We start from the raw sequence: 26,288 nt of genomic DNA, 5'->3' as shown, positions 1-26,288 counted from the left end.
TCCTCTTTTTCTGCAGAATACCCGCCCTAGGGACTGCTTTTGGACGTCCCATGGTTACCTGTGTCCCCCAATGAAGCGAGAAAGAAAGAGGGATTTTTGGTTCTTACCGTAAAATCTCTTTCTTGGAGCCTTCATTGGGGGACACAGCACCCTCCCTTGAAGTTGTACCGTGTTGGCTAACGTGCCGTTGTTGTGGGTTGGTACATAGGTTGAGTTTTATATTACCTGTTCCTACTACTGCTTTTGCACCAACTGAGTTGCCTGGTGCCTGTCGGAGGGTGTATACTGCCGGGGAGGAGTTACTTCTTTATTTGCATAGTGTCAGCCTCCTAGTGACAGCAGCATACACCCATGGTTACCTGTGTCCCCCAATGAAGGCTCCAAGAAAGAGATTTTACGGTAAGAACCAAAAATCCCTCTATTGCAGGTATACATGATGTAATGTGAACAGGGCCGGAGCTACCAGTGACTCTTGTCAGTGCAATAACCCATTCCCGATAACTTCATCAGAGCACTTTACTTCCATTATATTGTTATGGTTTGGGTTTTTATTTGTTGTTTTTTTGCTGTGGGATAAGATCCCTTTTAACTTTTACTTGCGCAGAAAAATTGTGGGAGAAAACATTAAATTCATCAGTGTGAAAATCCTTTAAAAAATTAGTCATTTTTCTCATAGTTTGTATGTATTATATGTTCTGTATCAAGACTTGGTTTTGTGCTACAATTACCGTATATACTCGAGTATAAGCCGAGACCCCTAATTTTGCCACAAAAAGCTGGGAAAACGTATTGACTCGAGTATAAGCCTAGAGTGGGAAATGCAGCAGCTACTGGTAAATTTCAAAAATAAAAATAGATACCAATAAAAGTAAAATTGAGACATCAGTAGGTTGTATTTTTGAATATCCATATTGAATCAGGAGCCCCATGTAATGCTCCATACAGTTCATGATGGACCCCATAAGATACTCCATAATAAAATATGCCCCATATAATGCTCCATAAAGTTTATGATGGGCCCCATAAGATGCTTCATACAAAAATATGCCCCATATAATGCTGCACAAAGTTTGATTATGGCCCCATAACATGCTCCGTAGAAACATTTGCCCCATATAATGCTGCATAAAGGTTGATTATGGCCCCATAAGATGCTCTATATAAAATGTGCCCCATATAATACTGCATAAAGGTTGATTATGGCCCCATAAGATGCTCCATAGAAACATTTGTCCCATATGCTGCGATTAAAAAAAAAAAAAAAAAAAGACATACTCGCCTCTTGTCCTGAGCGGGTGGGGACACCGGCACTTGCAACATTCACCTGTCCGCGTTCCACTGCCGCGCGCCGCTGTGTCTTCCGGGTCTCTGCAGTGACTGTTCAGGCAGAGGGCGGCGCGCACACTAAACACATCGTCGCGCCCTCTGCCCTGAACGTCACAGCCAAAGAACGCGGAAGACACAGCGACGCGCAGCGGTGGAATGGGGAATATCGTTTGGCTCACCCTCCCCCGTCATACTCATCCTCCCGGTGCTGTCCCTGCTTCTCCAATTCAATGGTCTCTGACACCGGCAGCGTGTTCCTGTATTCAGCGGTCACTGGTACCGCTCATTAAAGTAATGAATATGCGCTCCACCCCTATGGGAGTAGAGTTGCGTCCATATTCAGTACTTTAATGAGTGGTAGCAGTGACCACTGAACACAGGAAGAGCTGCGGGCGTCAGAGACACTGAGAAGCAGAGACCGCATCGGGAGCAGGTGAGTATGATGCACAGCTGCTGCTCCCCCGCCAACCCCCTGGGACAATGACTCAACTATTAGGCCTCTTTCACACTTTCTGTTTTTTACGATCAGTCACAATCCGTTAAAATGTTGAAAAGACGGATCCTGTGCAGATTGTAAAAAAACATGCACTGTGTTCGTTTTTTTGACGGATCCGTCGAGGCTACGTGCACACGTTGTGTATGCGTCTTCGCCGCATTTTTCCGCTGCGAAAGCGCATACACAACGCAACCCATGTTAAAAATAATTAAAAAAATAAAAAATTGTGATATTCTTACCTTCCACCATCCTCTGCGGCCCCAGCAGCCTTCCCGATGCTCACGATGCTGCCGGCTGCTCCCGTTCCCAGTAATGCCTTGTGAGACAATGACCTGTGATGACGTAGCGGTCTCGCGAGACCGCTACGTCATCTGGTCATTTCGCAAGGCATCACTGGAAATGGGAGCTGCCGGCAGCATCTCGAGCATCGGGAAGGCTGCGGGGGACGCCGGAAGAATATCACGATTTTTAATTTTTTAAATTATTTTTAACATATCTTTTTACTATTGATGCTGCATAGGTAGCATCAATAGTAAAAAGAGAGCGAGAGAACTTTCCTGACGGGGAAATTCTTCCGCGCATGCTCAGTTTCAAAAGACGGCATCCGTCTCTGGATTCCTGCTTTTGACAGTCAGCGACGGATCCTGCATCCATAGACTTCCATTATAGCCAACGACGGGCAGCGCAGGATCCGTCACTGAGCGATTTTCCGACGTACACAAAAAAGTTTCTGTGTGCGTTGTTTCTGCCTGACGGACAATTTTACAACGGATCCAGTGCAAGACGGATGAAACATGAGGCCATCCGTAGCTAATACAAGTCTATGAGGAAAAAAAAACGATCCAGCAGAAACATTTGCTGGATCCGTTTTTTTCACAAAACGACGCATTGTGATGGAAAAAGAAAGACAGAAGTGTGAAAGAAGCCTAATAAGCCAAAAGGGGCACTTTCAGCCTTAAAAAAAAAAAAAAAAAAAAAAATGGGCTGAAAATCTCGGCTTATACTCGAGTATATACGATACTTACAGATAAACAGAAATGTTATAATTTTCACACTGGTTACTAGGCCTTCTACTAGCTCACACTTTCTGTTTTGCTGTTTTGTATAGAGGACTTTTCAGGAGTTAATTATAATCACAGACATTATAGTAAAATTTAACATCCCTATATACAGTAGATAACACTGAATCCACCATTCACAATAGGTGATGTCACAGCTCACCTCCTCCTCCTCCTCCTGTACAATGACTGATAACACCTCTATATACAGTAGACAACACAGGATCCACCATTCACAATAGGTGATGTCACAGCTCACCTCCTCCTGTACAATGACTGATAACACCTCTATATACAGTAGATAACACAGGATCCACCATTCACAATAGGTGATGTCACAGCTCACCTCCTCCTGTACAATGACTGATAACACCTCTATATACAGTAGGTAACACAGTATCTACCATTCACAATAGGTGATGTCACAGCTCACTTCTTCCCCCTTCAATGAAGTTATATTCCAATTGCAGCCACTCCCTTCCAGTGATTGGGGCAGCACGATCAAAGCGAACAGTCAGCACCTATCACAAAGTGAGCACATGACACAGTGAGCGCAGCTGTAATCTCTCCCCTCTCCTGGAATTACTTCTGGCTCTACCGTTGGGAGCGCAGAGCAGGATGTTAGTCAAGGAGGGGGGAAATTATAGCCGCGCTCACTGTGTAATGAGAGATGACTGTTCACAGACCTGGTGCCGCCTCCATGACTTGAAACAAGCGGATGCTGGGAGAATATAACTTCATTTTCTCCCTGCAGCCGCACTGCCTATTAGACATCTGCACTTTTTTAAACCCGTATTTACCTGAACATTATCTAAGGCTGCAGGTTACTACATGGATCAGTTTCTTGTGACACATTCTTCGTACACCGGTTTCATTTTACACGGTAACACAAAATGAGTAGATTTAGAGAATATTTTTGTAATCGTGGTAACCTCTTTAGAATACAGATATGATCTATTTTGACAAAAAATGTGTCTGTTAATTTGAATTCTGTTAATAAAAAATTATCTGATTAAAAACAAACAAACATATTTACACGGGGTGTGTGTGTGTGTGTGTGTGTATATATGTATAATATATAGATTATATAATCTCTATTATGTTTTGTATTTTGCAGACTATAAGACGCATTCCAAAATTTGGGTTGGAAAATGGGGGAATAAAATAAAGTAAAATGGTGGTGCTTATAGTCCGTTTTAACCGTGGCTTACCAGGAGGGCGGTATAGTGGGGTCACATGAGGCAGGGCGCTGCTTCAGGAGGCCGGTGGTATGAGTGGGAGATGCTGCGGGCCCTCATAAAGTGTCGGCACTGGTTAGCAGCGGTGTCCAGTTTCCCAATGTTTTCCTCTGATGGGCTTCGGGAAAATGGCTGCCGGAGGCAGAGACCCCCGCTCCACAGGTGCCACCCCCACCTCCCTTCTTTTCCCAGTAACCTACCTTCAATTTGTAATACTCACCAGCATTTACCTCCCAAATTTGTAGGGGAAAAGCGTGCATTTTATCATCCGAAAAGTCGCAGCTGCAGTGTTACATAAAAAATGTTTGTGTTTATAATTGATTTATTGTCTAATATATAAATAAGTAATAAAATAACATTTTTTTTTCTATCTTTATAAGTACATAGATCTTCTAAAAAAGACGACAAGGAGCGCTATGTTTTAAAGCTGGTAGGTCATTATAGTTAAAATGCTGAATAACTGGCAAAGAATAAGGTTTAAAAGCAAAACGATCGTAATATTTGTATCAATGTGCGATCACAATGACCCGGATGAAGAGGAGCAGATTAATATTAAGTTTTATGTAAGAAATCCGATATGACTTAAAATTTGTTAATAGAAATCCCGAGTCTTTCTGTACTCAGGAGTCCAGTGGGCGGTTTCGTTTGGTGATTGATAGACTTTCATGTATACATGTCTGCTTATAAAAAGAGCTGATGGTCACTGACTAGGACCACCTACTGGACTGCTACATCCCACTTTAGGTATGGGTGTAAAAGAGCACGGTCAGGAGCGGAGTTCACTCCAGAAAATGCAGACCCATTTTAATTTATTTAAAACTCGATTTATCCTGGGAGAAAAAATAGTATTTTCTGCTGTAGTTTGCTGCTACAGACTGATGTTTTGGGGTTTGCCGCACTGATACTTCATGGGACCCATAACTTTAAAAAGCATTTCATCAGCCGAGATATTTTTGTTCGTAGGATAATCTTTACTTTTTTGGGGGGAGGATAATTGCTTTTCTTTATTTTCACCTTTCAAGGATGCCAAAGATGGAAAGATTTTCAATGAACAGAACTTTCTCCAAAGAGCAGCTAAAAAAGTAACAGGTATGTGCACGTATACAAAACACAAAGCCACGTAAACTGCACCTGTGAAAGCTGGAAAGCCCACTGATATCGGCATTCTTCCCTTACAAAACGAACAATCTGCGTTTTTGTAGTTAGCGAGCGTATATGTGTGTGTGTGTATGTATGTGTGTATGTATGTGTGTGTATATATATGTATATATATACACTCACCGGCCACTTTATTAGGTACACCATGCTAGTAACGGGTTGGACCCCCTTTTGCCTTCAGAACTGCCTCAATTCTTCGTGGCATAGATTCAACAAGGTGCTGGAAGCATTCCTCAGAGATTTTGGTCCATATTGACATGATGGCATCACACAGTTGCCGCAGATTTGTCGGCTGCACATCCCAAAGATGCTCCATACAAGGCAGGATGGATCCATGCTTTCATGTTGTTTACGCCAAATTCTGACCCTACCATCCGAATGTCGCAGCAGAAATCGAGACTCATCAGACCAAGCAACGTTTTTCCAATCTTCTACTGTCCAATTTCGATGAGCTTGTACAAATTGTAGCCTCAGTTTCCTGTTCTTAGCTGAAAGGAGTGGTACCCGGTGTGGTCTTCTGCTGCTGTAGCCCGTCTGCCTCAAAGTTCGACGCACTGTGCGTTCAGAGATGCTCTTAGGCCTACCTTGGTTGTAACGGGTGGCGATTTGAGTCACTGTTGCCTTTCTATCAGCTCGAACCAGTCTGCCCATTCTCCTCTGACCTCTGGCATCAACAAGGCATTTCCGCCCACAGAACTGCCGCTCACTGGATTTTTTTTCTTTTTCGGACCATTCTCTGTAAACCCTAGAGATGGTTGTGCGTGAAAATCCCAGTAGATCAGCAGTTTCTGAAATACTCAGACCAGCCCTTCTGGCACCAACAACCATGCCACGTTCAAAGGCACTCAAATCACCTTTCTTCCCCATACTGATGCTCGGTTTGAACTGCAGGAGATTGTCTTGACCATGTCTACATGCCTAAATGCACTGAGTTGCCGCCATGTGATTGGCTGATTAGAAATTAAGTGTTAACAAGAAGTTGGACAGGTGTACCTAATAAAGTGGCCGGTGAGTGTGTATATATATATATATTCAGGAGGCAGCATTTGCTGTCATCAAGAGGAGCACTCGTATAGTGGCTTTCCTAATACCTGTGAAAACTATGCAATGGCACAGTTCTCTCTCCTGCCCCACACTAATCTATCCGATCAGACAAAAATGGACAAAAAAGATATTTAAAGGGTTCACTACTCAGACACCCCCTTCTCGATTATGGCTCCTCCTTGTTAACCCCTTAACGACCGCCGATACGCCTTTTAACGGCGGCCGCTAAGGGTACTTAAACCAAGTGAAAAAGTGAATAGCGCCCCCCAGAGTCAGATTTTCTCTGGGGTCTCGGTTGCTGAGGGTAGCCGAGACCCCAGAGAACATGATTCGGGGGGTTTTTACCGACCCCCGAGCTGCGATCGCCGGTAATTAATCGTTTACCGGCGGTCGCAACAAAAAAAAACAAAAAACGCGATTTGCCATTTAATTTCTCTGTCCTCCGATGTGATCGCACATCGGAGGACAGAGAAATAGGGTCCCCGATCGCCCCCAATAGCCCCCCAATACTCACCTATCTCCCCCGGTGCTCCTCATGGCTCCCGATGGGCGCCGCCATCTTTTTTCCGGGGACGCATTGCGCCCGCCCCCCGGCACCCGGAAGATCTTTGGGGTCTCGGCTGCCGGGGGTAGCCGAGACCCCAAAGAACATGATCGGGGTCGGTTTTTACCGACCCCTGTTTTGCGATCGCCGGTAATTAACTGTTTACCGGCGACCGCAAAAAAAAAAAAACGATCTGTAATTCTCTGTCCTCTGATGTGATCGCACATCAGAGGACAGAGAAATAGGGGGATTCGGGGACCCTATCATACTCACCCGGTGTCCCTGGGTCCTCCTGCGTCTCCTCCTGCCGGCCGGCTTCTTCCTCGGGAAAGAAAATGGCGGGCGCATGCGCAGTGCGCCTGCCATCTGCCGGCCGGCAGGAGAGACGAGTTGGGGCTAAAATTAGGGTTGGGGCTAAATTTAGGGTTAGGGTTGGGGCTAAATTTAGGGTTAGGGCTAGGGTTAGGCTACTTTCTCACTAGCGTTTTTTGGCTTCCGTCGCAATGCGTCGTTGGAGAAAAAACTCATCCTGCAAAAGTGCTTGCAGGATGCGTTTTTTCTCCATTGACTTGCATTAGCGACACATTGCGACGGATTGCCACTCGTCGCATCCGTCGTGCGACGGGTGCGTCGTGCTTTGGCAGACCGTCGGCACAAAAAAAGCTACATGTAACTTTTTTGTGCGACGTGTCCGCCATTTCCGACCGTGCATGCGCGGCCGGAACTCCGCCCCCGCCTCCCCGCACCTCACAATGGGGCAGCGGATGCGTTGAAAAAACAGCATCCGCTGCACCCGTTGTGCGGCGCTTACAACGCTAGCGTCGGTACGTCCGCCCGACACACTGCGATGGGCCGAGTACGACGCTACTGTGAAAGTAGCCTTAGGCTTCTTTCACACTTGCGTCGGTACGGGGCGGTCGCAATGCGTCGGTCCAACGTACCGACGCACGTTGTGAAAATTGTGCACAACGTGGGCAGCGGATGCAGTTTTTCAACGCATCTGCTGCCCAGTCTATGTCCTGGGGAGGAGGGGGCAGAGTTACGGCCACGCATGCGCGGAAATGGCGGACGCGACGTACAAAAAAAAGGTTACATTGAACTTTTTTTGTGACGACGGTCCGCCAAAACACAACGGATCCAGTGCACGATGGACGCGACGTGTGGCCATCCGTCGGTAATACAAGTCTATGGGCAAAAAAGGCATCCTGTGGGCACATTTGCAGGATCCGTTTTTTGTCCAAAACGACGGATGCCACACGACGCAAGTGTGAAAGTAGCCTTAGGGTTGGGGCTAAAGTTAGGGTTAGGGCTAGGGTTGGGGCTAAAATTAGGGTTAGGGTTGGGGCTAAAGTTAGGGTTAGGGTTGGGGCTAAAGTTAGGGTTAGGGTTGGGGCTAAAGTTATGGTTAGGGTTGGGGCTAAAGTTAGGGTTAGGGTTGGGGCTAAAGTTAGGGTTAGAGTTGGGATTAGGGTTAGGGTTTGGATTAGGGTTGGTATTAGGGTTACGTTTGGGATTAGGGTTGGGATTAGGGTTACGTTTGGGATTAGGGTTGGGATTAGGGTTAGGGGTGTATTGGGATTAGGGTTAGGTTTGAGGTTAGGGTTGAGATTAGGGTTAGGGGTGTGTTGGATTTAGGGTTTTGATTAGGGTTATGGTTAGGGTTGAGATTAGGGCTGTTTTGGGGTTAGGGTTGTGATTATCATTAGGGTTGTGATTAGGATTATGGATCGGGTTGAGATTAGGGTTAGGGGTGTGTTGGAGTTAGGGTTGGAGTTAGAATTGGGGGGTTTCCACTGTTTAGGTACATCAGGGGGTCTCCAAACACAACAGCCAATTTTGCGCTAAAAAAGTCAAATGGTGCTCCCTCCCTTCTGAGCTCTGCCGTGCGCCCAAACAGTTGTTTACCCCCACATATGGGGCATCAGCGTACTCGGGATAAATTGGACAACAAATATTGGCATCCAATTTCTCTTGTTACCCTTGTGAAAATAAAAACTTTGGGGCTAAAAAATCTTTTTTGTGAAAAAAAAAAATATTTTCTATTTTCACTACTCTGCATTATAAACTTCTGTGAAGCACTTAGGCATTCAAAGTTCTCACCACACATCTAGATAAGTTCCTTGGGGGGTCTAGTTTCCAAAATGGGGTCACTTGTGGGGGGTTTCTACTGTTTAGGTACATCAGTGGCTCTGCAAACGCAACATAACGCCCGCAGACCATTCTATCAAAGCCTGCATTCCAAAATGGCGCTCCTTCCCTTCCGAGCTCTGCCGTGCACCCAAATAGTGGTTTACCCCCACATATTGGGTACCAGCATACTCAGGACAAATTGGACAACAACTTTTGGGGTCCAATTTCTCGTTACCCTTGTGAAAATAAAAATTTGGGGGCTAAAAAATCTTTTTTGTGGGAAAAAAATATATTTTTTATTTTCACGACTCTGCATTATAAACTTCTGTGAAGCACTTGGGCATTCAAAGTTCTCACTACACATCTAGATAAGTTCCATGGGGGGTCTAGTTTCCAAAATGGGGTCACTTTTGGGGGGGTTTCTACTGTTTAGGCACATCAGGGGCTCTCCAAACGCGACATGGCGTCCGATCTCAATTCCAGTCAATTTTGCATTGAAAAGTCAAATGGCGCTCCTTTGCTTCCAAGCTCAGCCCTGCGCCCAAACAGTGGTTTACCCCCACATATGGGGTGTCGGCGTACTCAGGACAAATTGTACAACAACTTCTGGGGTCCATTTTCTCCTGTTACCCTTGGTAAAATAAAAATTTGGAGGCAAAAAGATCATAGAAAAAATGCAATTTTTTTTATTTTCACGGCTCTACGTTATAAACTTCTGTGAAGCACCTGGGGGTTTAAAGTGCTCACCATACATCTAGATAAGTTCCTTAAAGGGTCTAGTTTCCAAAATGGTGTCATTTGTGGGCGGTTTCCACTGTTTAGGCACATCAGGGACTCTCCAAACGCGACATGGCATCCGATCTCAATTCCAGCCAATTCTGCATTGAAAAAGTCAAACGGTGCTCCTTCACTTCCAAGCTCTGCGGTGCGCCCAAACAGTGGTTTACCCCCACATATGGGGTGTCGACGTACTCAGGAGAAATTGCACAACAACGATTGTGGTCTAATTTCTCCTGTTACTCTTGTGAAAATAAGAATTTGTGGGCGAAAAAATCATTTTTGTGAAAACAAATGCGATTTTTTTATTTTCACGGCTCTACATTATAAACTTCTGTGAAGCACATGGGAGTTCAAAGTGCTCACCACACATCTAGATAAGTTCCTTAAGGGGTCTAGTTTCCAAAATGGTATCACTTGTGGGGGGTTTCCACTGTTTAGGCACATTAGGGGCTCTCCAAACGCGACATGGCGTCCGATCTCAATTCCAGCCAATTCTGCATTGAAACAGTCAAACGGTGCTCCTTCACTTCCAAGCTCTGCGGTGCGCCCAAACAGTGGTTTACCTCCACATATGGGGTATCGGCGTACTCAGGAGAAATTGCACAACAAAATTTGTGGTTACATTTCTGTTTTTACACTTGTGAAAATTAAAAAAAATGGTTCTGAAGTAAAATGTTTGCAAAAAAAAGTTAAATGTTCATTTTTTTCTTCCACATAGTTTCAGTTCCTGTGAAGTACGTAAATGGTTAATAAACTTCTTGAATGTGGTTTTGAGCACCTTGAGGGGTGCAGTTTTTAGAATGGTGTCACACTTGGTTATTTTCTATCATATAGACCCCTCAAAATGACTTCAAAGGTGATGTGGTCCCTAAAAAAACATGGTGTTGTAAAAATGAGAAATTGCTGGTCAACTTTTAACCCTTATAACTCCCTAACAAAAAAAAATTTTGTTTCCAAAATTGTGCTGATGTAAAGTAGACATGTGGGAAATGTTATTTATTAACTATTTTTCGTGACATATCTCTCTGATTTAAGGGCATAAAAATACAAAGTTTGAAAATTGCAAAATTTAAAAATTTTTTGCCATATTTCCGTTTTTTTCATAAATAATCGCAAGTAATATCGAAGAAATGTTACCACTAACTTGAAGTACAATATGTCACGAAAAAACAGTCTCAGAATCAGCGGGATCCGATAAAGCGTTCCAGAGTTATAACCTCTTAAAGTGACAGTGGTCAGAATTGTAAAAATTGGCTCGGTCATTAAGTACCAAATTGGCTCTGTCACTAAGGGGTTAATTCTGCATAAAAGTGATATGATCAAAATACTCATTTGCCCAGTTATTGTGCACACAGTGTATGTTCTTAGGTTTGCATGAACCAGAGATGTGTTGGTTTATGTTTCTAGCTATACATTTTTATAAGCCTGTAAGTGAATTCTATAGTCTGAAAAATGAGGTGATTTTCTCCTACGCCTCATTGGGGGACACAGGACCATGGGTGTTATGCTGCTGCCACTAGGAGGACACTAAGTAATACAGAAAGAATAGCTCCTCCCCGTCAGTATACACCCTCCTGCTGGCTCTCAGTGAACCAGCTCTTGCTTAGTGTCTGTAGGAGGCACTTGGGTCTGTTTCAGACCCCACCGTTTTTATTTAAATTTTTTGATTTTTTGTTCTATTTTTTCCTTTAATGGAGCGAATGGGGACGACGGATCCTTTCTAGGCTCCGATCTCCCCCGAACCATCAACAGGCAAGTACGTGGAGCGTCCCTCCTCGTATCCTTTCCTGCACCATTGAATGCCAGCCCTGAGCTCACTTTACGGGCGACGGTTCCTTCGCGTTCCGATCTCCCCCCCCTCCATAGCTGGTGACCACATGGAGTAGCCCTCCATCTACCTCCCCTGGAGCCAGGTGCATAGCCGGACATGATATATATGGCGTCCGTGCAGCCCCCCTCTGCATCACCAATGATATAGCGGATGACGCATGGCGACAGAAGCTCTCCACCCCCTCCCTGACTATGGCGACGGTGGATTGAGCACCAGCCCACCGCATCTACCGTGAGTACACTGCGGGGGCCGAGGCGCTCGGGGGGTCCTGGTCCCCGGGGTATAGGAGGTCCGCACCTTAAGCCTGTGTCCGTGGGTGGTCCGTAGTGCGGCAACCCCACGAAGGAGTGCAGCTAATGTTGGCGCTAATAGCGGTCGCGGCGCTGCAGGCCGCAACCGCAGAAAAAAATAAAAATTTCCCTCAATACAGGCCAGAGTTTTGGCCACGCCCACCGGCAGGTAACCCCGCCCATTTTTCCTGGTGCTTCTCGTTCCCTGTGATGAGCTCCCACTTCCTGGTCTCGGCGGCCATCTTGGGACACCCACAGCCCTGATGCTGCAGCACTGCTCTAGCGTTTCCTATCACAGCCCTCAGGACTAGCGTTTTTCTCTGCCTACACTGCGGACCTGCCCTGGGGACTCAAGACACAGGACCTGGGTAAGCTGCAGAAGCATAGCTTAACCCTTCCCCTGCTAGTAAGCGCTTTCCTCCAGGCTTTACTATGTCTCAACCAAAGCCTCACAAAAAGTCTGGGAAAACCCACACTGTATTTTTCACTGCATGTACTGTGAGGGTGATCTCTTAAAGTGAGATCTATATGATTGCTTGTACCTGACCAAATATAAGCTGAGTGCTAGCTTAGAGGCTAAGAATGTATCAGATTCACAGAGACGATACACACTCCTCTCTCAGTCAAAGTTGATGCCCAACTGAACTTTATTCTCAAAACAAAAGAATATACTAAGAGCAGGAAATAGGGGGGTCGCACAACTTTTGAACAGCTAGTCACTTTGTAATTGGTCCAGTTCAAGCTTCATTTCCAAATGTGGGGTATTCCAGTGCCTTCACTCCTGCATTCCAAAGATTCCTTCCAGGACAGTTTCAAGACTCTCCAAGACAGCTTCAAAGACACAATCGCCATCTTGCTACACCATATCTGAACTGACTTATATAAGGTTTAATAATTGATTTAATTAGCTATTTTCTCCTTCACAGTCCCCCCTAAATCAATTATTAACCTGATGTCACAATGTAACATGATCCAACCGGTGATCGGTCAATGAATGCACAACACACAGAAAGGGAGGGAAAATGGGGAAAGGAAGGCCTTACCAATAGGGAAATGGGGACTGGTCACCACCTGAATTTAACCTGAACCTGTCCTTGCACTGCCCTAACGCCCTAAATGGGTCCTCCCCCCACCGCTGCCAGGAACCTCGTCCCTCACTGATACCTAACTCTACCCTGACTATTGCAATGGCCGGCAAGGGACGCTAGCCTCACCACTGCAGATACACACAGGGGACAGTGACAAACACAAAAAGACAAGAAGAAAACACAGTACATGGATCGTGACATCTGAGCTGTCCATTAGACGGCAATGTTAAGCTTTTACCCCCCTTGATGCAATCTTTATTCATGTGGAAATCAGATATATATATTTATCCCTGTTTAATAAATCGAATTGGTCTTCAGGGGTTTTATAGTAGAATCATGGCCATCACCACCATCTTGGAAAACCAGCGTAGTGGTTAGGCTGTCCACGCTCCTGTTGACAATCTGTTTAACACAAGGAAATATACGACAAGAAACCACAGACATGAAAATAAGGATTACCATAACAATTGTAAAAATCTGTGCCAACCATTTCTGCCATCCCATCATCCATTCAAACCAAGTATCCTAAAGATCACCAATTCCTGATTTATTCTTAAAGGGAACCTGTCAAAGGGTGTTTGAAACTAAAAGAGCCACCTTGTGCAGCAGTAATGCTGCATTCTGACAAGGTGGCTCTTTTAGTTATTGGTGCTGTAACTGCAGAAATAATCCGTTTTGTAATTTGTCAGAAAATACCTTTCTTCAGTCCTGGAGGCAGGTCTTTCCCCCCCTGCTGCGGACGCCACACAGCCGTCACTCAAGTCTTCTTGGCGCCGGGCACCGCCTCTTCGGCGCTGTTTTGAAATGAGCTGGCGCCTGCGCTCTTTTCTCCTGCCTTCGGCAGGCGCAGTGAGCGCTGCCCGTCTGTCCTCATATGCAGTCTAGCTGACTGCGCCTTTGCGGCCGCCCTGCCTGTGAATCCCAGCCCGGCAATGTGAATAAATCAGAAGACACTGCGGGGCTGGTATTCACAGGCAGGGCGGCCGCACAGGCGCAGTCAGCTAGACTGCATATGAGGACAGACTAGCAGAGCTCACTGCGCCTGCCCAAGGCAGGAGAAAAGAGCGCAGGCGCCGGCTCATTTCAAAACAGCGCTGAGGAGGTGGCGCCCAGCGCCAAGAAGATGTGAGTGACAGCTGTGTGGCGTCTAAAGCAGGGGGGAAAAGCCTGCCTCCAGGACTGAAGAAAGGTATTTGACAAATTATAAAACGGATTATTTCTGCAGTTACAGCACCCAGAACTAAAAGAGCCACCTTGTCAGAATGCAGCATTACTGCTGCACAAGGTGACTCTTTTAGTTTCAAACGCCATGTGATGACAGGTTCCCTTTAAGTTCCTCAGATAAGGATTCAAGCTTTTTAAGGCTAAGGTGACCTTTCCATTCAGACCTGTGTTATCGGGGATAAAGGTACAACAAGTTTCTCCAATCATTTTACATACCCCTCCTTTCTCTGCTAGTAACATATCCAAAGCCATCTGGTTTTGGAAAGCCATAGTGGATGTAGCTTCCAACCATTCAGCTATCCCCTTTAATGCATCCTTAGTATAATTTATGAATCTTTGTTGGTTATAATATATGTAGTTAATCCAATCTACTTTTTTGACAGTTACAATAGTGATTATAGACTCAAATCCTGTTTAAACCTGGTCCCTTGCTTTAAACTCATCAGGGAACACCCTTGGTACCCCTATAGCATCAATATACACATGAGGGTCAAAGCTTTCTTTGGGGGCAATTACCCTTTTCATACGTTGGGGCTGTTTCTGATTAGTCAAAGGCGAACCTTCAGGGATAAGATGAAAAGACATGATGGCCTTGGCCAAAGTACACTGTCCCGTCCAATTACCTTCTAACTTAGACCTTATCTTCATATCCCCACATATCCAGAATATGTCCGCTACTGAGGAGACCTGCTGTGTTAACTTCTCGGGGGTTGCTGAGGAGTAATTATGGCAAAAACCCTTACTAAAATTCCCCAAGAAACGGCCCCCTCCTTGTATTTGCATACAGGTGTAATTCCCAGGATAGATAGTAATACTTCGACCAAGAGACGGAGTTTGATCCAACACAGGATATTTATCCCTCCATCTCCCACATTGTGTATAATTAGTGGAGATGTTGGTAAAGAGGGCAAGGACACACTCCTCCTCCAATTCAGGGATTAATAGGGGAACAGATCCCAAATGGGGCCTGGCTGCTGCACACACATAACAATTGGTTCTATTTTGTTGTTGTGCAGTGTACCTCATCCACTCAACCAGGCGTTAACATCTGTATACCCAGTCTCTATAGCAAATGTATCCTCGTAAGTGGAGTTCTGGATTGCAGTCATGCCCCTAAAAACACAAACATGTTGAAGAAGTGGAATCCATGGTATTCCAGATTTGTCACTTTCACCCTGCACATTTGCCCATTCCTGAGACTCCAACATACAGTATCTTTAAGTTGAAAATTGCTTGTTGGGGTCTTTCCCCCCTAACTATAATATGCACCCAAAGTATACTCTCCTACATCATTAGGTGATGGTTCCTCAATACTGAGTATCAAATGATGACATTTTGTCCTACATTGGTCACTAGAGTCAGACTTGAGTAGCGTCATCTGTTTAAGTAAGGACTTCCCTTTAGTACTCTTTTGTTTAAAGGCAGGGGTCGGTTTATATCCTCACCCTTTATCACTTGTATCCCATCCTACAGATGTCCAAGAACCACAGTTTTTATTTCTTCTTTCCCAATTACCACAAATAAAGAATACAAATTGTTGTCTTTCGCGAGAGTCGTGACACTCCTGGCTCCCCTCACCCACTTCCCTGAATTATGTCACAGGCATCAAACCCATATGTAGCCACCACTGAACTCGAGGAACTGTACCAAAAAGTAATAATTCCCTTTTCCAGGACGTCCCTCCTGACAGCACCCTGGAGGACGTCCTCCTCCCCTTGCTGGGACAGGAAACACACGAGAGTTCAAAAGGTCCGGTCCCACCCCCAAACCTCAGTGTTTTTCCTGTCCCTGCAAGGGACGCACGAGAGAAGCTGCGCAGCTTACCGGAGCTCAGGGGGATCGTGCGGCTTGCCAATACCCTTCCCCCTGTCAAGAGGCTCAGGGCAGAAACCCTCCAGTGGGGGGTCCCTCTGCTCCAAAGACCAGGAGTGCCGAAGATCCTGGTGGCAGCCGCTCCTCCCGGTGGGAGGCTTTTGGCTGCGGACGCGGTTCCTGAGGTTGCAGCGGCGGCCAGATCAGCGTGGTGCCGGGTGCGGAGTGTTCCGGCGGAAGTTCCCAGGGACCGCGACACTTCCGGTTTCGCGGCATCCGTTACCGTCACTTCCGGTAACGCTGTATGTACGGGGGATGTGCGTGCGCTCCAGCGTGGATCACACAGCAGCTGAAGCGCTTCTCTCCGGCGCTGAGCTGCGGGGACCTGCTACCTCGAGCATGGAAGGAAGCATGCCAGCTGAGGAGGGGGTAAGTGCGCATAGCACAAACTCCCCCATCTGCACACACAAGCAGGTTTACCCCATTACATTTCCCTATCTTATATCGTTTAAGGATAAAGGAACCCCCGCTGTCCCCCCTGGTCCATCTAAGAAGTCCGGCAAGGCCTCAGGAAAATCCAGTAGATGCCCTATATGTAGCATAAAGCTCCCGGACACTCATGGAAAGACTTTATGTGCAGATTGCACATCCAAGGTTATGAGAGAAGAGCAGCCCTCACTATTGTATGGAATGAGGTCCCTAATACGGGAGGAAGTCCAGGCTTCTCTGTCTAGCATGGTGGAGAAATCCAGTCCCATTCCCAGCCGCAAAAGAGCCAGACGGGAACGAGACTTAAAAGAACCGGGGTTTACCTCTGAAGACAAGTCTGACTCTGAAGACTTCGTCTCAGAAGATGAGGGAGAGCTTCCTTCAGGAAGCCAGGACCACCAAAGGAAATACCTCTTCCAGGCGGAGGATACAAATGATCTTGTGCAAGCTGTGCGGTGCACAATGCAGATAGAAGAAACATCTAAGCCACAATCCAGGCAGGACCTGATGTTCGGGGGACTTATGTCACATCGGCAGACAGTCTTCCCAGTTAGTGAACATATTAAAGCCATGGTACTTGAGGAGTGGAAGGAGGCAGAACGTCGGCTGGTACTGTCTAAGGACTTCAAGGCTCATCTACCATTCGAGCCGGAGGATGTAAAACTATGGGACGATATACCCAAAGTTGATGTTCCGGTGGCAAAAGTTGCCAAAAAGACAGCTATACCATTCGAGGACTCATCTAATCTGCGCGATCCTATGGATCGGAAAGCCGACATACTGCTAAAGAGGACCTGGGAATCCTCCGTGGCTCTGATTAAGACCAATATTGCAGCCACCTCGGTAGCCCGGTCTATGTACCTTTGGATGGGTCAATTAGAAGAGCACCTCTCTAATAAGACCCCGAGATCCGAAATCCTAAATTTTCTCCCTATAATGAGATCTGCCACGGCCTTTCTGTCCGATATGATGGCTGAATCAGTCAGATTTTCAGCTAGAAATAGTTCATTATCCAATGCGGCTAGAAGGGCGGTCTGGCTAAGATCATGGTCTGGGGATAATGCTTCCAAGACCAAATTATGTTCAATTCCCTTTTCAGGAGCAAGGGTATTTGGTCCTTCCCTAGACACTATCCTAGAGTCGGCCTCTGACAAGAAAAAAGGGTTTCCGGAGGACAAGCCTAAGAGGGCTCAGTCCTTTCGGAGAGGGTTTCCCTTCAGGAGACAGTCCGACTTCAGAGGGGACAGATCTAATAGAGCATTTAATAGGGGTTCCCGTAGCCAGGGTAACAAGAACAAAAGTTTCTTCTTCAGCCCCTCCTCTAAATCTAAGACACAATGACGCCACCCTTATAGGGGGAAGGCTTCGCCATTTTGCGAACAATTGGGCCCGAATCACTCAAAATCAGTGGGTCGTTCGGACTGTGTCAGAAGGCTACAGTATCGAGCTCTACTCCCCTCCACCAGACAGATACATCGTACCTACGGTGGCTTTGCGAGACTCTCCCATGATGACAGACTTAATGGGGATGCTTTCCTCAAAAGTCATAGTTCCAGTACCGCCACTAGAAGTAGGCCAGGGTCACTACTCTTCCCTATTTTTCATAACGAAACCATCTGGCGATTCCCGCACAATAGTAAATCTGAAACCTCTGAATGCCTGGGTCAGGTACAAGAGGTTTCGTATGGAGTCCATTCGTTCAGCAATCCTCCTCATAGATCAGGACGCTGTGATGTGCACTCTCGACCTGAAGAGTGCCTATTATCCTCTATCTCAGAGGCTTCTAAGGTTTGCGGTAGTTCTGCCGTCTGGGACCTGTCACTACCAGTTTCAGTGCCTTCCCTTCGGACTTGCCTCAGCACCTCCGATATTTACAAAGCTGGTGTCTGAGATCGTTGCTTTCCTGAGGAACCAGGGGATCATAATAGTCCCATATCTCGACGACTTTCTCCTGGTAGCAAGAACACCAGAGATTCTGTTGGATCACAGGAACCGAACCATATCTGTGATGGAGCAATTGGGATGGATCATAAATTGGCAGAAATCCGACCTAATTCCGGAACACAAAAAGGTCTTCCTGGGAGTGTGTCTGGACTCCGCAAACAGAATATCTCTACTACCCGAATGCAAGCTGGAGGCAATACAAATCCAGATCAGACTCCTATTAGAACGCAGAGTTTCAATAAGGACGGCCATGAGAGTGCTAGGCCTAATGACGGCTTGCATACCGTGTATAAGATGGGCACAGTTCCATTCAAGACCACTGCAAAAAATAATTCTCTCCAAGTAGGACCGTTGTCAGTCTTCTCTGGACAGTATTTTAAGGCTATCGTATCCAGTACAAAGGTCTCTCCTCTGGTGGACAGACCCAGAGAAGCTAAGGAACGGAGTGCTATGGTCTACCGATCCCTACGTTGTAATTACTACAGACGCCAGCGCCTGGGGAGCCCATTTAAAAGGCAGGATCCTTCAAGGGAGATGGCCTCCAGATGTCATTCACAACTCTTCCAACTTCAAAGAGCTGTATGCGGTTTGGGAAGCTTTGAGAAGGAACCATCACACTCTAGAGAATTGCCATGTCAGGATACTATCCGACAATGTGACAGCGGTTTCCTTTCTGAAGCATCAAGGAGGCCCAAGACACCATCCGCTTCATGAGCTGGCGGGGAGAATATTTCGGTGGGCAGAAAGATCGGTCCTCTCCATCTCAGCAATTCACATAGAGGGCTCCCAGAACATCATAGCAGACTACTTGAGCAGGAGAAAAGTGTTTGCAACAGAGTGGGAACTCAACCAAGGTATCTTCCGGGATTTGTCTTCGCTGGGGAACTCCCAGTATAGACCTATCTGCAAACAGGAGAAATTCGAAGGTCTCAAGATTCTTCTCACTGAACCCTCAGGATCTTCCGGAAGGGATAGATGGTCTGAGCCAGGAATGGACGGAACCTGTCTCATACGCATTTCCTCCTCTGGCACTAATTCCGGCTGTTTTCAGGAAGATCAAGGAGGATCGAGCTCGAGTTATTCTGGTGGTTCCATACTGGCCAAGAAGGAGTTGGTTCTCTCTTCTAGTGGACCTGGCAATCGAGAACCCAGTAGAGCTTCCTCTCAGGGCAGATAGAATCCACCAGGGTCCTGTGTATCACCCGAACCCAGAGAAGCTCCATCTCTCAGCCTGGATCCTGAAGGGAAGATCCTAAAGGCAAGAGGTCTGTCGAACCAAGTAATAGCCACGATCAAGGCCAGTAGGAAGCCTGTCACATCGGCAATTTATCTGAAGATCTGGAGACGGTTCTGCCTGGAGGGTGGCTGGTCTAAGACTGCAGCAGGCACTCCCGACTTACCTAGGATTCTAGATTTCCTACAGGCCGGGTTTGACAAAGGTCTTAAACCAAGCACCTTGAAAGTGCAGATCTCGGCACTTAGCTCTTTTTTTGACTATCCCCTAGCAGCTCATCCGTGGATAGTTAAATTTATCAGAGCCACCCAGAGGTTGCGCCCCACCATTAGACAATTATCGCCTTCTTGGGACCTTAATTTGGTCCTCAAGTTCCTCTGTCAAGATAATTATTCTTCGGCTGATAACATGCCCATTTCAGTCCTAACACGTAAAACAGCATTCTTAGTTGCAATTACTACAGCTAAGAAGGTGGGGGAAATTCAAGCCCTGTGCACTAGGGACCCGTACCTCCAGATTAGAGATGAAAGCTTAATCCTTAAACTTGACCCCTCGTTTATTCCAAAAGTAGGAACTCTTAAGAATAGGAATCAGGAAATCGTGTTACCATCCTTTTGCAGTAACCCTACTAATGCTAAAGAGAGAGCTCTGCATTCTCTTGATGTCAGACAGGCGGTCCTTCACTACCTGTCAGCCACCAACTCATGGCGCATTGATCCAAATTTGTTTATTTTGTTTGGTGGAAAGAATAAAGGTAAAAGGGCCTCTAAGGCTTCCATCGCTCGTTGGATCATGTCTGTGATCTCCGAGGCCTACCAGTCAGAGGGGATTCCACCTCCAAAGGGTCTCCATGCACACTCTTCTCGAGGGATAGCTACTTCTTGGGCCGAGAGGGCAGGCGCCTCTCTAGAGCAGATTTGTAATGCCGCAACATGGGCTAGTGCAAATACCTTTTGTAAACACTATAAACTTGATGTTTTGTCTGGTCAACATACTGCATTTGGGAGAAAAGTTCTCCAAGCGGTAATCCCACCCTGAGGAGGTGCTTTGGTACTCTCCAAGGTGCTGTCAGGAGGGACGTCCTGGAAAATAGGTATTAAGCTCACCGTTAATGATGTTTCCAGGAGTCCATCCTGACAGCACGGGTAGTTCCCTCCCTGGTAATATTTATATGCATTATGTAATATAACTTTAGCATATTTGTAATACGTTCCTAGCATATGATGTAATATGTTCCTGGTATTTGATGTAATATGTTCTATTGACCATTAAAGTATCTTTTCTGCATTTCCTTGATGCGGTTCTTGTTACAACACTGAGGTTTGGGGGTGGGACCGGACCTTTTGAACTCTCGTGTGTTTCCTGTCCCAGCAAGGGGAGGAGGACGTCCTCCAGGGTGCTGTCAGGATGGACTCCTGGAAACCTCATTAACGGTAAGCTTAATACCTATTTTCTTTAGTTACAGCTACCTATTGCCCTTTTCCTATACATAACATTAGGTAGATGATGGCAAGGATATGTATTACTCGGGTGGTTAATCCACTTTTTTTTTTTAATGTTGGGCATGAATCCATGGTGGTCTCCCTTAGAGTTTCACTGAGGTAGGCGTTGTCAGGAGAACTTGGTATGGCCACTCAAACTGCGGATCTAGGCTTCTTCTCACATGTCTGCATATGACCACCAATCACCTGGATTCAGCTGATGCACGTCTGCACTTTCATTAGAATCTGGAATGGATGACAACACATGTTTATGCACCATATTAAGCCTTTTTCTGTAAGGCCTGGACATAGGCTGTAGTACTTATGGGAAGTACAGACACGTCTTTGGGGCACTACCAAGCAGGACTTCAGAAAGAGATAAGCCTGTCTTTCTATTTGGAGTGTGTCTGACTGAAGAGAGTCAAGAGACAAGCGCTCTACCCAATTCTCTAATTCTTTCACGTGTCTGTCATGGCCTTCTGAATTTTTAAGTTTTAAGTGTCATTTTTGCATTAATTAGCACATTTTACTGTATGGGCTTCCGGCCAACCAGAGAAGAGATCTACACATACTCGGACATTTTTCATACACTCCTACCTTGGGTAGCTGTATGTAGTCAGTCTGTAGTCTCTGAAACGGGTAGAGAGGCCTGGGTGTCGCTTTCTTAGGGACTTTTACTGTTTTACCTGGGTTGTGCTGTGCACAGATGAGGCATGACTGTACGAGTTTCGTGGCTGCATAACTGAAACCAGGAGCGATCCAGAAGGCATTTACCATGGTACACATGTGACATTTTGAGGTGTGACTGGGGCCATATATTGCTTGCGCCATAATTAGGAACAGGGACCTTGGTATATACAATTTATCCTTATTCTCCCATACTCCTTTTGAGTTCAGCTCAGCTCCCATTCTCCCCCAGTGTTCCTTCTCTGGGAAGCTGGAGGGATTTCAGGACACCTAGGCTCAGTGTGGCTGGAATACGCTGACTCCTCGCCACCGTCCACTGCTCCCTAGTCCGCCTTGCTGCTACTTTAGCAGTCTCGTCCACCCTTCTGTTGCCCTCTACCTCCACGGAGTCACCGTTTGTGCGTGCTTTCACCTTGATTATGCCAACCTGGACTGGTAACATCAATGCCTCCATTAATTGTTCCACCAGCTCTGCATTGTCAATGGGCTTACTGGCTGATGTAAGAAACGCTCTGCTTCTCCAGATAGGGCCATAATCATGGCATATTCCCCATGCACAATTCGAATCTGTAAATATTAGCGACTTTACCTGCAGCAGCTCTACACGCCTCAGTGAGTGCCTTCAACTCTGCCTCCTGCACCGACATGTGAGGAGCGAGTGGTTCAGCTCAGATTACCTCATGTTGAGGATACTACTGCATATCCAGTGTAGAATCACACATCCTGGTGGTATCTGGAGCCATCTACAAGAAAAAACTCAAAATCTGCATTAGGATCAGGTTTATCATGGACATGTGCAAAACCCACGGCCTCCTGACTCATCTATGCAGTCATGTTCGTGCGTCACGTCAGAGTACTCTTCCTGGGCCGACGTGTGGGGGCAACAGTTCCACATTTATGGTTTCATGGACCAACAGCATATTCGGCGTAGAACTGGTCATCCACACAATACTGCAATCCATCCACAAAGAGCTCATGGTCTGGGTTATCTAGTGGGAGATTGGCACCATGACTGAAACCCCCCTGTGGGACATTATCTGTACACAGTCATGGTCCTGTTGTAGTTCAACTAGCAGGTCAGGCAGGTTCCACTACCACCCACTTCCCTCCTCTTCCCCCCCCCCCCCCCCCCCCCCCAGAGGCAGCAGGATGGCTGAAATCAGTAGTGCGCCATGAATGCTCATGTTATAAAGACACAGTGAAACCTGAGATCTCAGCAGCACTGAGAGAAGGGGGAGAGAGGGAGGGGGCTATCCCAGCAGCACAGCTTTATGACCCTGACTCACCCTAAAGGTACCGTCACATTAAGCGACGCTGCAGCGATAGCGACAATGATGTCGATCGCTGCAGCGTCGCTGTTTGATCGCTGGAGAGCTGTCACACAGACCGCTCTCCAGCGACCAACGATGCCGAGGTCCCGGGTAACCAGGGTAAACATCGGGTTGCTAAGCGCAGGGCCGCGCTTAGTAACCCGATGTTTACCCTGGTTACCAGCTTAAAAGTAAAAAAAACAAACAGTACATGCTCACCTGCGCGTCTCCCAGCGTCTGCTTCCTGACACTGACTGAGCTCCGGCCCTAACAGCAGAGCGGTGACGTCACCGCTGTGCTTTCACTTTCACTTTAGGGCCGGATCTCAGTCAGAGCAGGAAGCAGACGCTGGGAGACGCGCAGGTGAGCATGTACTGTTTGTTTTTTTTACTTTTACGCTGGTAACCAGGGTAAACATCGGGTTACTAAGCGCGGCCCTGCGCTTAGTAACCCGATGTTTACCCTGGTTACCAGTGTAAAACATCGCTGGTATCGTTGCTTTTGGTGTCAAACACAACGATACACGGCGATCGGACGACCAAATAAAGTTCTGGACTTTATTCAGCGACCAGCGACATCACAGCAGGATCCTGATCGCTGCTGCGTGTCAAACTAAACGATATCGCTAGCGAGGACGCTGCAACGTCACGGATCGCTAGCGATATCGTTTAGTGTGACGGTACCTTAAGGGTACTGTCACACAGTGCCATTTTCATCGCTACGACGGTACGATTCGTGACGTTCTAGCGATATCGTTACGATATCGCAGTGTCTGACACGCAGCAGCGATCAGGGACCCTGCTGAGAATCGTACGTCGTAGCAGATCATTTGGAACTTTCTTTCGTCCCTTGATCACCCGCTGACATCGCTGGATCGTTGTGTGTGACACCGATCCAGCGATGTGTTCGCTTGTAACCAGGGTAAACATCGGGTAACTAAGCGCAGGGCCGCGCTTAGTAACCCGATGTTTACCCTGGTTACCAGCGTAAACGTAAAAAAAGAGAGAAGCAGAACGCCGGGGGACAGACACCGGAATGTAAGTATGTACTGTTTTTTTTTTTTTTTTACGTTTACGCTGGTAACCAGGGTAAACATCGGGTTACTAAGCGTGGCCCTGCGCTTAGTAACCCGATGTTTACCCTGGTTACCCGGGGACTTCGGCATCGCTCCAGCGCCGTGATTGCAAAGTGTGACCGCAGTCTACGACGCTGGAGCGATAATCATACGACGCTGCGACGTCACGGATCGTGCCGTCGTAGCGATGAAAATGGCACTGTGTGACAGTACCCTAAGAGACTGAAGAGGGGATAAGGAGGGGGCTATCCCCCTGCGCAGCCTCTGTGTGCATACTTTACACATACAGGAAAGATATATATCAATCACTGAGGACTCTCAATTCTAAATATTTTTCTACGTTACACATTAAATTTCTTCTCCCTTCCCTGGTCTACGTAACGGGTTCTGGACCAGGTTTTTACGTTATCAGAGCTGGGAATATGACTTTAATACTCTGAGTGGGACATTATTAGTGGCTCTATAATCACAGACTTTAAACCTTTAACTTTGCCAGAGCCGGGTATCATATTTTCTCCTGATTCAGTAGAATCCTGTTGGATGTCATGAAGGATGACTTTCTGGAGGCTAATCTGTTCCTCTAAATTTCAACAGCAACAGCAGAAAGCATTAATATTTTTTTATTTTTTTTAATTATCCTCTGTAACAAATGACATGTGAAATATTCCAGGGTCTTTCATTCTACTCATTATGGCCAGCATTTCACTAGGATCCCAGGGACGCCATACACTCTCCTGGGGCTCCACCATAACTGATCCCCTAGTCTGGGTAGTAAGATCTGGTGGCTATAACCCAGATGAGCACTGCAAAAGAGCAGCAGGGGGTTGAGGTGGGCTGCCCACCCTGGCTGAGTAATCGTCCTAGTGAGTCTCAGATGGCAGCAAAAGACATATTAGTAACTGCTGCATCCATTTGGATTTTATCAAGAAAAGAACTAGAGGGCAGGAGGGCCTGAAGGGGGGGCTGGTGCCATCCAGTGCAGGCATAATATTCATTGAGGGCATGGACAAGACTTATGGGGGCATAGCATTTGGGGCACTGGACAAGAGGCACACTATGCACATGAATGGTAAGGGGGGGCATAACAAAGGATATAATCCTAGCTTAGAAATAGGTTTAATAGTTCCTATGTGCCAACAGGGGGCACCACATACAGGACAGGTCTCCACCCAAACTAAATTCTAGTTCCTACATACACAACATGTCCATCCTCTAGGGACAATGTAAGGGGTGGAGACAAAATGGGAGCAGCATTTTTGTTTCATACTTTCTCATACTAAAACTCATCACCATGTTTTCTCCATCGCCACATTGGGGGACACAGGACCATGGGTGTTATGCTGCTGTCACTAGGAGGCTGACACTAAGCTGAGACAAAAAAGGTTAGCTCCTCCCCTGCAGTATACACCCTCATGCTGGCTTCCAGAGACCCAGTTCAAGCTTAGTGTCCGTAGGAGGCACACTTGATTTAAACCTTTTTAATCCGGACGAAGGGGGCGACGGATTCTTTCATGCTCCGATCTCCCCCGAACCAACAACAGGCGAGCACGGGAGTTTCACCTCTCCGTATCCTCTCCTGCGACTTGGGATGCCACTGCCTGAGCTGATTCTAGGGGCGACGGGCCCCTTCAAGGGACCGATCTCCCCACCTATTTTACAGACGAGCACTGGAGTGTCCCCTCCAGTACCCTCTTCTGCAGCCAGGCCTTATTGCCGGACATCTGCCCTGCCCACCAGGTCTCACCCTCGGCTGTTCAGAGGCACCTTACGTTGTGGCGTCCGTGCAGCCCCCACTGCATCACCACTGAATACGCGGTTGATGGATGGTGGCGGACGGTTCCTCTCCATCCCCCTTTAAGGGGATGGTGGATGGAGGCTCCCCAATCCCTGCACCGTCCTAATCACCCCAGGCACAGCTCACCAGGATTCTGTGTGCAGCAGTCTCTGCGCTCCACCCTCTATCGGGGTAAGTGCCTCGGGGGGGGGGTCGCCTGCTCTGCGGTCCGGAGGGCTCCTTCTTAGCAGCGGCACGTTGTTTCCGGGCCCCAT

General features: G+C 46.9%; 1 protein-coding gene across 3 annotated transcripts in view; it reads left to right on the top strand.

The window, feature by feature from the left end:
• Window positions 1-26,288, top strand: part of VRK3 (VRK serine/threonine kinase 3) — a 118,153-nt gene that overhangs the window by 48,246 nt on the left and 43,619 nt on the right. For all 3 annotated transcript variants that reach the window (XM_077287288.1, XM_077287287.1, XM_077287289.1), the window contains 2 exons: window positions 4,499-4,548; window positions 5,141-5,207. In XM_077287288.1, the coding sequence (XP_077143403.1) occupies window positions 4,499-4,548; window positions 5,141-5,207 (117 nt within the window). The remainder of the gene's footprint in view (window positions 1-4,498; window positions 4,549-5,140; window positions 5,208-26,288) is intronic.

The sequence above is a fragment of the Ranitomeya variabilis genome, chromosome 2, assembly GCF_051348905.1.
Source record: "Ranitomeya variabilis isolate aRanVar5 chromosome 2, aRanVar5.hap1, whole genome shotgun sequence".
Lineage (NCBI taxonomy): Eukaryota > Metazoa > Chordata > Amphibia > Anura > Dendrobatidae > Ranitomeya > Ranitomeya variabilis.
This window is presented reverse-complemented; position numbering and strand designations above follow the sequence as displayed.